The sequence below is a fragment of the Bos grunniens genome, chromosome 8, assembly GCF_055505025.1.
Source record: "Bos grunniens cultivar Pamir isolate PY7600 chromosome 8, Bosgru_T2T1.0, whole genome shotgun sequence".
Classification (NCBI taxonomy): domain Eukaryota; kingdom Metazoa; phylum Chordata; class Mammalia; order Artiodactyla; family Bovidae; genus Bos; species Bos grunniens.
In genome coordinates, this window is record NC_141172.1 from 36,956,979 (window position 1) to 36,970,716 (window position 13,738).

The 13,738-nt window shown below is 36.9% G+C and overlaps 1 protein-coding gene across 7 annotated transcripts in view; it reads right to left on the reverse strand.

The window, feature by feature from the left end:
* The window catches only part of UHRF2 (ubiquitin like with PHD and ring finger domains 2), a 72,921-nt gene that overhangs the window by 16,387 nt on the left and 42,796 nt on the right, over positions 1 to 13,738 (reverse strand). For all 7 annotated transcript variants that reach the window (XR_015169579.1, XR_015169581.1, XR_015169580.1 and 4 more), the window contains 4 exons: positions 9,999 to 10,108; positions 7,926 to 8,112; positions 2,254 to 2,377; positions 1,751 to 1,858 (listed from right to left, as the gene is read on the reverse strand). Coding sequence is in view for 3 of the 7 variants with exons in the window: in XM_086415169.1 (XP_086271295.1) it covers positions 1,751 to 1,858; positions 2,254 to 2,377; positions 7,926 to 8,112; positions 9,999 to 10,108 (529 nt within the window). In the remaining 4 variants the exon portion in view is untranslated. The remainder of the gene's footprint in view (positions 1 to 1,750; positions 1,859 to 2,253; positions 2,378 to 7,925; positions 8,113 to 9,998; positions 10,109 to 13,738) is intronic.

Below are 13,738 nucleotides of genomic sequence, written 5' to 3' on the forward strand. Positions count from 1 at the left end.
TAATTCTGCCTCACTTAAACTAAGTGTCACTTCTTCATGTACTTCAAACTCCCCAAGAGAAGTATTCTATTCATTTGTTTATTACACAACTGTTCTCAGAGTAAGGGAAACTGAAATTCAAGCCTGTATAGTGTGCTGGGTAAAGAGGTACATTAGAAGTCAATGAGAAGATGATAAAAACAACAGAACCTGGATTTAGGCCTTGGAAATACCAAGTACTTTAGAAGCAAAGACCATCTGATTCTCAGCTTTATGAACAACCCAAAAATATATCTGTGCTGAATCTTCCCTATTTCCTAAACTGCAAATCTATCCTTCTAGTTGCTCAAGTCAATGGCTTCAAAGTCATCTTAGACCATATTAATGAGGTTTTTAGAATTTGGGAACGAATGACAGGTATACAAAAAGAAAAAAAATTAAAAACAAAACAAAAAAATAACCAAAGAACAAGACAATTAAGTGGGAGTTGGTGATGGACAGGGAAGCCTGGCATGCTGCAGTCCATGTGGTTGCAAAGTTGGACTCAACTGAGCAACTACAATGAAGTGTATTTTATAACTTTTATTCTATATTTAAATATTATCAATAATGCATAGTATAAAAAATAAATATTATTGTACAGGCATACCTCAGAGATACTCCAGGTTTGGTTCCAGACCACTGCAGTAAAGTGAATATCACAACAGAGCAAGCCCCATGAATTTTCTGGGTTCCCGGTATATAAAAAAGCCACTATTTACACTATATTGTAGTCTTAAGTGCTTGATAGCATTATGTCCAAAAAATGTACATACCTTAATTTTAAAATGCTATCAGAAAAATGGCACCAATAGACCTGTTGGACAAAGGGTTGCCAAAAACTTTCCATTTGTAAAAAACACAGTACTTGTTAAACTAAATGCCTGTCTTCCACAGAAAGAGGTTAACAAAACCAAAATACAGACAAAAGCCATATATTATTTAGATATAAGGAGGTAAATTCAGAAGTAACTTTAAAGTGACTGTCTTTTAGAAACAGAAAATGGGTGAAGAGAGTAGGTTTTTAAAATATAAATCATACACTAGTATTCAACATTTCAAGCTAAGTATATGTATTACATTATTTTAATCATAGAATTTCATCAAAGTTCTAAGCACCAGCACTATTCAGCTCTTGAAAGTTTAGAACCCTGTCTAACTGGAAACTAAGAGATTTTTTTTTCCCCACATTAAATTTTCCACAATGAAAAAATTATCTTTCTAAAGAAGTAATTAGAAAACTACAAGAGTCTTCTTTAAGATAAAAAGGGAAGTAATCGAATCCTTGGACTGTCTGACATTTCCTCTGACCAGTATCTTAATATTCACTGAGAAGAATAATACTATCTAAGGGAGCTTCCTTGCAGATCAATAACATTAAATGAGAACTTACTGCATGACGGAAGATCTATTTCAAATATTGCATTTTGGGCAAGGAAAATTCTTCAGAATACTGAATAATAACTTTAACGAGTATAACAATAACAGAAAAATAAAACAAAGTGATACAAAGGCTAAGATGATGCCCAAGTCCACGATGTTATGTTCCTCTGTCTGCTAAGCTATGAGGAAGTGCCTAATTATCCTACAGGAAATTGTTCATTTTAAAAAGTGAATGCCATATGATACTACCTACTAACGTTAGTTCACTTAGAATCAACTAATATTAACACTGCTACAATGTGAGGTATACCCAATTTTACTCTTTTGACTAAGCCAATCAGAAACATACCTGAACTCTGAATCTCCAAGTTGATCCAACAGGAACTCCAGGAATAGGTCCATAATGATTGGAAGGAACAATAGTACATTCTCTAGTGCGACCAACACAGGCCATTCCCTACAAGGTACCAAACAAGTTGTTTGAGAAATCAGTTATTTTAAATCTTAAAGAAAGCCCTCAATCCCCATAAAATGCAGATAAAATAAAACTCTACAATTAATGATTAATATTTAACAATTTTTTTCCCCTTTTTTGGGGGCCACACTGTTCAGCATGCAAGATCTTAGTTCCCCAACCAGGAGTTGAATTCATACCCTTTGCAGTGGAAGAGCAGAGGCTTAACCACTGGGCCATTAGGCACATCCCAACAATGTATATGATTAGTCAATATTGTTATTTGTTAACATTTCAGATTATCACTTATATCATTACTACTACTGGAATCGAAACATTATAACTTGCACTACAATTATAAACATTATAGCTAGGAAGAAAAAGACTTCCTTCTTTACCCTGCCCCAATCTCTTCGGCTTTCAGTACTAGCTGATGGCATCTTGGCTTTCTTTTTACTCATCTTGAGCCTTTCACCAGCCTTTACAACTTCACTAGAATCAGTTTTACAGGAAGGACAATACCTTTAAAAAAAAAAAAAGAATTTTGATAATATATTAATGTCAATAACAAATAATGGCCTTTCTAGTTTAGAATAACTTTTAAGATGTGTAATACTTAGTGGCTGGATGGCATCACTGACTCGATGGACATGAGTCTGAGTGAATTCCGGGAGTTGGTGATGGACAGGGAGGCCTGGTGTGCTGAGATTCACGGGGTCGCAAAGAGTCGGACACAACTGAGCGACTGAACTGAATATTCAGTGCATATTAGAGTTTCAGTTGGCATTTCAGTACTAAACTTTCCAAAATATTTACATGATTAAGCTTTCCATTCTTTTAGAGAACTTAATATTTTATTATCAAATTCAGTACACAAGCCAAACAAGGCTGTCCAATCCAAATGACACCATAAACTCTGATCTTATCACTAATTCTCAATGTAGACATCGTTCATTTCAATTTTTTACCATTAAAACAAAAATGGTAAGAATAGATGATTCTAGACTGAACAATGAACGATGGCAACTGATACATCTCCCTATCTGAACTGGTTATTACAATTTTCAAAGTAAAAAATCTATAGCCAATTATAACAAGTATACTGGATTAAAGGATGTTTGTCTCTAGCTCAATTTTAATTCTCTACAGTTGTTTATCCTTTAGCCTATTTGTGGTTGTCACTGTACTGTAACTTGGGTTGTTTGTTGTTTAGTCACTAAGCCATATCCAACTCTGAAACCCCATGACTGTAGCCTGCCAGGTTCCTCTGTCCATAGGATTTCGCAGGCAAGAATACCAGGGTGGGTTGCCATTTCCTTCTCCAGGGGATCTTCTTGACCCAGGAATCAAACCTGTGTCCCCTGCACTGGCACGCAGATTCTTTACCACTGAGCCACCAGGGAAGCCCACTGTAACGTATACACCATTATAGGCTGCCTTGTTATCATTTTTGAAAAGCAAAGAATAAGTATATATATAGAATGAAATGGGGCAATTTTTGAGTCACAAAGAAATGGAAACTTCGGGTATATCCAAAGATCAACTTGCCATTCCACCCATTAATCTTAGATTTCTTTTTCTATATTTTCACAAAGATGATGATATCTATACCCACTAGTTAATTGTGAATACCTAATTATGAGACGTTACGTTTAGTACTATAGACAAGATACGTAGACAATTCAGACCTTGAGAAAATTAGCTGGGCAGTGAGATAAGGCAATGAATATTATCAAGTAAAATCCCTACTAATCTGGAAATCAGGAACACTTCCAAAAATTAATTTGTTTTAAGAAAGACTGCTTTACCTGATATGCCAACCTTCTAACTATAATTTTATCAAAGATCTTATGGTGAAAGCAGGTATCATCTCTAATGAGAAAATGAGTTCAGAGACTAAATATCCAGACAATGTGATTTGGAGAAGTAGAAAAGATGTAAGGTTAAGGACCTCAATATGAATGTAGAAATACTTCACAGAGTAATCTAAGAGTCCTCTAATTACAGTCATCCCTGGGATCCATCTCTTCATCAGGTTTGTTATGAATCTAGGAACTATTTTAGCACTGGATAGGGATAAATGTTTGTGATTAAAATATTTGTAAATAGTTAAGGAAAACTAGTACACACAAGGAATCAATTTCAGAAAATGGTAAGTGCTATAACGTAAATATAAAGGTATAAAAGAAATACCTGGAGTAACAGGCAAATTTGGCCTTGGAGTACAGAATGAAGCAGGGCAAAGGCTAATAGAGTTTTGCCAAGAGAATGCACTGGTCATAGCAAACACCCTCTTTCAACAACACAAGAGAACACTACACATGGACATCACCAGATGGTCAACACCGAAATCAGACTGATTATATTCTTTACAGCCAAAGATGGAGAAACTCTATACAGTCAGCAAAAACAAGACAGAGAACTGACTGTGGCACAGACCAGGAACTCCTTATTGCCAAATTCAGAGTTAAATTGAAGAAAGTAGGGAAAACCACTAGACCATTCAGGTATGACCTAAATCAACTCCCTTATGATTATACACTGGAAGTAACAAATAGATTCAAGGGATTAGATCTGATAGAATGCCTGAAGAACTATGGATGGAGGTTTATGACATTGTACAGGAGACAGGGAGCAAGATGATCCCTAATAAAAATAAATGCAAAAAGGCAAAATGGTTGTCTGAGGAGGCCTTACAAATAGCTGTGAAAAGAAGAGAAGTGAAAGGCAAAGGAGAAAAGGAAAGATATACCCATTTGAATGCAGAGTTCCAAAGAACAGCAAGGAGAGATAAGATCACTTCCTCAGTGATCAATGCAAAGAAATAGAGGAAAACAATAGAATGGGAAAGTCTAGAGATCTCTTCAAAAAAATTAGAGATACCAAGGGAACATTTCATGCAAAGATGGGCACAATAAAGGACAGAAATGGTATGGACCTAACAGAAGCAGAAGATATTAAGAAGAGGTGGCAAGAATACACAGAAGAACCATACAAAAAAGATCTTCATGACCCAGATAATCATGATGGTGTGATCACTCACCTAGAGCCAGACATCCTGGAATGTGAAGTCAAGTGGGCCTTAGGAAGCGTCACTGTGAACAAAGCTAGTGGAGGTGATGGAATTCCAGTTGAGCTATTCCAAATCCTAAAAGATGATGCTGTGAGAGTGCTGCACTCAATATGCCAGCAAATTTGGAAAACTCAGCAGTGGCCACAGGACTGGAAAAGGTCAGTTTTCATTCCAATCCCAAAGAAAGGCAATGCCAAAGAATGCTCAAACTACCACACAATTGTGCTCATCTCAGATGATAGTAAAGTATTGCTCAAAATTGTCCAAGCCAGGCTTCAACAGCATGTGAACTGTGAACTTCCAGATGCTCAAGCTGGATTTAGAAAAGGCAGAGGAACCAGATATCAAATTGCCAACATCCACTGGATCATCGAAAAAGCAAGAGAGTTCCAGAAAAACATCTACTTCTGCTTTATTGACTACGCCAAAGCCTTTGACTCTGTGGACCACAACAAACCGTGGAAAATTCTGAAAGAGATGGGAATACCAGACCACCTGACCTACCTCTTGAGAAACCTGTATGCAGGTCAGGAAGCAATAGTTAGAACTGGACATGGAACAACAGACTAGTTCCAAATTGGGAAAGGAGTACATTAAGGTTGTGTATTGTCACCCTGCTTATTTAACATATATACATGGTACATCATAAGAAACGCTGGGCTGGATGAAGCACAAGCTGGAATCAAGATTGCCAGGAGAAATATCAGTAACCTCAGAAACAGATGAAAGAAACCTTATGGCAGAAAGCGAAGAACCAAAATGTCTCTTGATGAAGGTGAAAGAGGAGAGTCAAAGCGTTGGCTTAAAACTCAACATGGAGAAAACTAAGATCATGGCATCTGGTCCCATCACTTCATGGTAAATAGATGGGGAAACAGTGGAAACAGTGGCTTACTTTATTTTTGGGGGCTCCAAAATCACTGCAGATGGTGACTGCAGCCATGAAATTAAAAGACGCTTGCTTCTTGTAAGGAAAGTTATGACCAACCTAGACAGCTTATTAAAAAGCAAAGACATTACTTTGCCAACAAAGGTCTGCCTAGTCAAAGCTTTGGTTTTTCCAGTAGTCAAGTATGGATGTAATGCATGCTAAGTCGCTTCAGTTGTGTCCGACTCTGTGCAAACCCATGGTCAGCAGCCCACCAGGCTCTTCTGTCCATGGAATTCTCTAGGCAAGCATACTGGAGTGGGTTGCCATTTCCTTCTCCATATGGATGTGAGAGTTGGACTATAAAGAAAGCTGAGCACCAAAGAATTGATGCTTTTGGACTGTGATATTGGAAAAGACTCTTCACAGTCCCTTGGACTGTAAGGTGATCCAACCAGTCCATTCTAAAGGAAATCAGTCCTGAATATTCATTGGAAGAACTGATGCTGAAGCTGAAACTCCAATACTTTGGCCACCTCATGTGAAGAACTGACTCAGTGGAAAAGACACTCATTGCTGGGAAAGATTGAGGGCAGGAGGAGAAGGGGACAACAGAGAATGAGATGGTTGGATGGCATCACCAAGTCAATGGACATGAGTTTGAGTAAACTCTGGGAGTTGGTGATGGACAGGGAGGCCTGGTGTGCTGCAGTCCATGGGGTTACAAAGAATTGGTCACGACTGAGCAACTGAACTGACTGATAAAGGAAATACATCAGGGTTAGTGCTATTCCAGATGAGATTAGAAGAGCCAAACCTATCAAGAGTCCAAGCAAAGAGACATTAAGTGTAAAGGTCCTGAGGCATAATAAGGAACGGTATGTTCTGAAGAACATTAGAAGTAGGCAGAAGTCGGTTCACAGACAGCAAGGGTTTAGATTTTATCCTAAATTCAACAGGAAGACATTAGGGGTTTTAAACAGGTGAGTATTCTGATTCAGGATTTAGATCATTCTGCTGCTATGGCAGGAAGGATAGCTGGTAGACAATGTGAAAGCAAGACGACTAGCTGTGCATTTACTATAGAGTTCCTAGTGACTCAGCTGGTAAAGAATCCACTTGTCAATGCAGAAGATGCCAGAGACTCAGGTTCAATTCCTGGGTTACAAAGATCCCAGAGAAGGAAACAGCAACCCACTCCAGTACTCTTGCCTGAAAAATTCCATGGACAAAGGAGCCTGGCAGGCTATACAGTCCATGAGGTGGTAGAATCAGACACAACTGAGCATACATGCACACACACATACAGTTCAGGGTACAGATGGTGGCTGAACTGGGTAATGAGAGTAGAACTGTAAGATTTGCTAATGTTATTGGATGTAGAGTATGTGACGAAGAAGAGAGAATTGAAATGAAATTCAGCTTTTTCCTCAACAGGTGGATGAGACAATGATATTATTTACTGATGATTGAGTGAGGAGTAGGATTTCAGTGGACATGTTTGTGGACATCAAGATCTCCACTTGGAGTCACTAATTTTGTAATACTAGTCAAGTAAGCAGTTGAATATAGGAACATAAAGTTCAGGTAAGGCTGGGTCTGAAAATATAAATTCTGAACCATTTGCTTGGTATTTAAAGTCTCATTATTGCATGAAGCCATCTAGGGACCACTTGGGAAAATAAGAGAGGAAAGTGGTAAGAGATACAGTGGGAAAAATTAACTAAAAAACACTGTGCAAGGCTCTCTACAGTAATGTAAAGCATCTGAAGCAAAGGAGTAATTACCAAATCTGCATTTTTGAAAGGACACAGACTCATATTGGAGAAAGGACTGGAGGGATTAAAAAAAGGAGTGAGAGATCAGTTTAGAAGCTGTTGTAGTAACTGAATAAAGGTACCAATGCCAAATAACCATTAGTTACACAATTTTAAGCACTTCAGTATACATTATGCAGGCCACTCGTCTTCTGAGATGGACCACATCTCTGCCAAGAGAAGACATGTATGTCTCTCAATAAATCCACCTCTTACACTTTGTATCTTTAGAAATCTACTTTTGGGGTTTCAAATACATATTGCACATTCAATTCTTACATAGTAACAACAAAAATCCCCTGATAATCATACCAGTATTCCTCTTCAGGGACCTTATCCAAAGGAGGATTCAGGCAGTAAATATGATAGGCCATGTTACATTCATCACATAGAACTTGCATGTTGGGTTCCTGTTTTCCACCACATACATGACAGGAGCAAGAACGGCATTTCTTATTTGGGTCTCCACCACAGGAGTCACATTCAGGGTCATTTTTCCCTATTAAGAACAAAATTATAGCAAGCCCAGTCTTAAAATCATTTTTATGTCTATGAATCTTATAAAGAAAAACCCATGAGAATAGCACACAGCTTTTTTTTTTTTTTTAAAACAAAAAGAACCATATGGAATAATTCAGTGCAAGACTTTACTATTTCCCAAATGTGCATCAAGATGCATAGGGGTAATGCAGTTAACTCATGAGGCATCATTAGATATATTAAAATTTCCAGTGAAATAACTGAACAAAGTTGTTCCGAAATGGAAGTGTTAGGTATCATCTGTTCTGCAGATCCAAATCTTTCCCCAAGTGGACTAAATTAGGAGGGGTATACCTGTTAGAAGTCAGCAAATCCATTTTGGTTTTGCTATGCCCCCAACATACTCTTTATTAGTAAATACAGTACTAACAGTTGATTTTTTTTTAATCTTACTTATCAGTTGGTTCAGAATTCTGGCAACTAACAGGTTCCACTTATTGCCCACCCCTCCTCTGCCAGTCTCTCCCATCTAAATCCAAAATACTTGTTGCCAAAATGTTCATTTGAAATTATAAAATAAACATATATATACACAAAAGTCTTATAGTAATGCTCACTAACATCAAGTTAAATTTAAGTATCAAAAGAGTAACAGTTGGATAAATTTTATGAAAAATGAGGTAAATTTATAAGAACTATAATATAGATAGCCAAATATATTAAAAAATGAAACTGCAGAATAAATTTTTTATACAGAACTGTATAAACACACAAAGATGAATTATACAGATACAGAAAGATGTCTAGAATGACATGTTGCCAAAGGTATGTTTAGATTTCTGGTTTAGAGTGATCAATGGCAGTCTGGCTGTGGCTCTGAAATGGTTTCCTTACACAGAAGTTCAAAGTCGTAGCTATAACATGATTAGCATTAGGCAAAGAACATATACATGCAGATATACTGACAGAGAAAACACAAGAAAAACCTAGTCAATTTTTCTTTTGTGTTTTACTGAGAGCAAATCATATTAAACAAATTTACTTAACAAGTTACCCTCATTCCTTGAATATAACCATACAATCATACACAGTATGCCTTAAAGTTCTTAATTCAAGTCTAGATGTATTTAGCATTGCAGTCTCCAAAAACGAGTATGGCTTAAACCAGTAACATGGAAGTCTAGTTACTAATCTGTTAAAGGATTTGTCTTGCTCTAATTCTGCACAACTGTGGTTAAGAAGAGGATAGGCAGGATTCTTTAATCTTGAATATTTCTTTTGCCAGAATATATGAGACATTGACATCGACACATGGCAAAAGCTCAATGAATTGTTCTCCACACACACACACACAAATTAGAATTAACAGAGTATGAGACACTGTAACCTATTTGGAAAGATAGAAATTGAACTATGAAGGAAAAGACTTAGAATTTAGTCCTACCTTTGTTACCAACTAGCTGCATGAAATTACGTTACATACAATGAGGAGATGAGGCTACATTCTAACAATTACATAAATCATTCATTACCTCCCAGAAATTCAGGGCTCAACCAGCATTATTCTTCTTAGGCTCTACTAGTATAAAAATAAGCCTCATTATTAACTATTAATCTTAAATGGCCACATTACCAAAGTGAGTTTTTTATCTGGACAGACTATAATAAAGGAAACAGCAAGAAAATGGCAATAAAATGCCAAGATGAGAAAATACTCTTTGGAAACAAATTTTATCATTTGATAAAAATCCATTAAACCAAATTGATCTTATATCAAAATGGTTGTCTTTAAAATCAATTTGTATGGTTTTTAGTTTTGTACTTCCTCAAAAGTCATTCCCTGGCTAGTCAAAACGGCAATCCTGAACAATACATGCAGTCTCGGCCCATAAGAAAGATCCATACTTAAAAACTTTCCATCTGCCAATGAAAGAGGATGGGCTCCAGGTTTCTCGATCTTGAAGATTTCATTTATGAATCTTATCTGACAGTCATTTAATTTTCCTTCAGAACCCCTGTTTAAAAAAGGAACAAAGGTCAGCAAAATCTAAACCATATGCAAACAGTAATTAAAAGTCAGTTTCAAAACTCACTGAACACTACTAAAAATGGGGTAATAGCTATTCTAATCACTGAATTACTGTTTCCAACAGTAGGAAAAGTCCAGTGATTAATATTTGAAGTTAAAATTTAACTTTAATATTAGGGAAAAAAAAAATCAAGACTTAGATCATTTGGTGAGAAGACACCTATCTTGTAAATTTAAAGATAAGGTAAAATTATACTCCCAATTAAAACAAAAGATTTAAACATATTTCCAATAAATATGCATGTTTCTGAGTAAACAGATGACCTCATTACAAAGAAAAGTCTTTCAAATACTAAGCCATATTTTTCACAGACATATTTATAGCTATTTGCATATACTTCAAAGTTTCTTGCCATAACTATAGATTTATATAATTCTTTTAATCTACCAAATTTTGCTTTATATTTTTGAAGATATATTATTAGGTACATACAGACTAAGAATACTTAAATGTTCTTATGAAAGTTATTTCTATCTCTACTAACGCATTTTGTATCAGAAGTGTACCTTTGGTTTTTTTGGTTACTATTTGCTTGGTGACTTTTTCAAATATTTCACCTTTCTTTTAAAACTTCTAATGTAGAATGCAAACAAATGCAGAAAATTTATAGACAGATGTATAGTTTAGCCAAGTAAAAGGCACATATCCTTGTAATCAACCATGACAAGAGACAGGACTATCAACTCCCTCAGCACTTCACATCCTCCCTCCAAGTCAAAACCTCTTCACTCCATCCCACGAGTCACCTTTACCTTAATTTTCTTCACTCTTCTCACCTGTCTTCCTCCCTAAGTATATGATATAGTTCTGTGTTTCAAAAACTAAATTCCCAATCTTTTCCCTTATAACTTGTTGATGAACCCCCACCATTTGTCCTACAGTTTCCCATGGTTTTGATTTTGATATCTGAATTCCCTAAGTTCATTTCAGTTTTTTCTGTCATTTGTGTTTCCAGTAAATCAGTAGTTGGTCTGGTGAAAAGGTCAAAAACTGTGGCTTTGAGTGAGGCATGTTTTAAAAAATGTGTTCCAGTTTTACTGGAATACAGCTATGCCTATTCGTTTATGTATTCTCTATGGCTGGTTTCATGCTACAGCAGCAGAGCTGAGTTGTGACAGAGACCATCTGGCGGCCAAAGGTTAAACTATTCACTATCTGGCTCTTTACAGAATAAAACCGCTGACCCTTCCTCTCAATGTTTACTCAAATAGGTTCATTTTTTGAGTAAAATCATCTACAGGTCTATTTTCATCAGTAAGCACCTAATTATTTAGTTGTCTTTTCCTATGATGATAGCAGCCACAGACGCTCAACGACTAGATTAATTCACTGGGGATTGGATAATGTTGATATTCTAGTTCTTTCACTCCCTTTTCACTTATTTGCTGAAATAATTCCATAAAGAAAAACATGACCACATCAATTATTTGGTAACTCAGTGGTATAGCTCATATAACAAAAAAATGGAATACTTTCTTTAGCAGTTAAAAAAAAAAAAATAGCTCTCAAACATTCTATGTAGGTGACCAGTTTCCATATTACTATGAGTTTACATATTTGAGGTGTTTCAATCCACTTTAGTTATTATCTGCCTTAATGATGGTCAAATTGTCTCATCTTCAGCCAGTTGACTCTCATATCTTTCTGACAAGAGTTTAGCAGTCTTTGTGGGCTTCCTTGTTATCTGCGAGACAAGATGTCCCTAGTTCTTCTGGTACATTTCTGCCTGTAGCCTGTCGTCTTATCTCCAATGAAGCCTGGTTTTTTAGGGGGGGGTGTGTATGTGTGCACTTAAGTCGCTCAGTCATGTCTGGCTCTTTGCGACCTCATGGACTGTAGCCTGCCAGGCTCCTTTGTCCATGGGGCTTCTCCAGTTAAGAATACTGGAGTGGGTTGCCATGCCCTCCTCCATGGGATCTTCCCAACCCAGGGATTGAACCCAGGTCTCCCACATTCCAGGCAGATTCTTTACTGTCTGAGCCACCAGGGAAGCCCAAGAATACTGCAATGGGTGAGCCTAACCCTTCAGAGGGGAACTTCCCAAGCCAGGAATCGAACCAGGGTCTCCTGCATTGCAGGTGGATTTTTTACCAGCTGAGCTATCCGGGAAGCCTTCTTTTAGGTGGAAATGGTTATTTCAAGACCACAATTTAGGTGCTAAAAAGCTTACTGCAACTGGACTGATTGCTATTTTCAGGTCTTTTTAGTGGACAAACCTACAAAATTGAGACATACACATTAATACGTATACAAGATACCTCATGAGCTCATGCAAACAGTTTCTGTTCAAATTCAGGACTGAAGGGTAAGTTTGCTTTTGACAAAGCAATTATTTATCTGTTTCTCTTTTCTTTCACAATCAGAAAATCCTAGTTCTCAAAGACACCAGGGATGCCTAAATGAGAATGCTATAAGTACTTCTTTGCTTTATTCCACGTTACACATAAGACATTTTCACCAGTTATCATTAGGATTATAGAAAATACTTTAAAATTTCTGTGTATATTTCTTCCATGTATTACAGTTATAGCTATAGTGTCAGACCATAAAGCTGTTACATACTATCCATAAAGCCATTACATATTATACTTTCTTCTTTAGTCCTATTTCTAGATATAGAAAATTTAACTTCAAGTTAGATGGCACTCCAAGGTAACTAGTAGAAGTAAAATCAAGTATCTGAAAGAACCCAACTTTAGTCAGTCCAATAGCAATTTTAAGATACACCCTAATTTCATAGATGTTAAAATACAGAAAAGTTAATTTCAGATTCTATGAAATACTGTATCTCCTGAATATCTATTTTAACTAGTTCTTAGAACAGGGTCTGACACACAGCAACAAAAACAAAAATCAAAGCATTAACATTCTAGTGGTATGACTAGCAAAATAATATGCCCCAAAGATATCTGTTATCAGCCCAGGAACCTATGAATATATTACCTTACATGGCAAAAGGGACTCTGCAAACATTATGAAGTTAATAACCTTTAAATAGGATTATATAGATAGACCAAAGGTAATCATGGGGGATCTTGAAAGTAGAAGAGGGAAGAAAGAGCCTGAAGGAAGATGTGACTAAAAACGAATAGTCAAAGATACAACTTTGTTAGCTTCAAAAATGGAGGAAGTAGGCCATAGGCCAAGGAACTGGGAAACCCCTAAAATCTTAAAAAGGCAAGGAACTATATTTTTTTTCAGAGTGTCCAAAAAGGAAAACAACCCCCTGCTGATACTTTTAGCCCAGTAAAATTTGTAAGTCTTCTGCCTTACAGAACTGCAAAATAATAAGTTGTATTATTTAAGCCATTGCTGCTGCTGCTAAGTCGCTTCAGTCATGTCTGACTCTGTGTGACACCATAGACGGCAGCCTACCAGGCTCTGCCATCCCTAGGATTCTCCAGGCAAGAACATTGGAGTGGGTTGCCATTTCCTTCTCCAATGCACGAAAGTGAAGTCGCTCAGTCGTGTCCGACTTCGCAACCCCATGGACTGCAGCCTACCAGGCTCCTCAGTCCTTGGGATTTTCCAGGCAAGAGTACTGGAGTTGGGTTG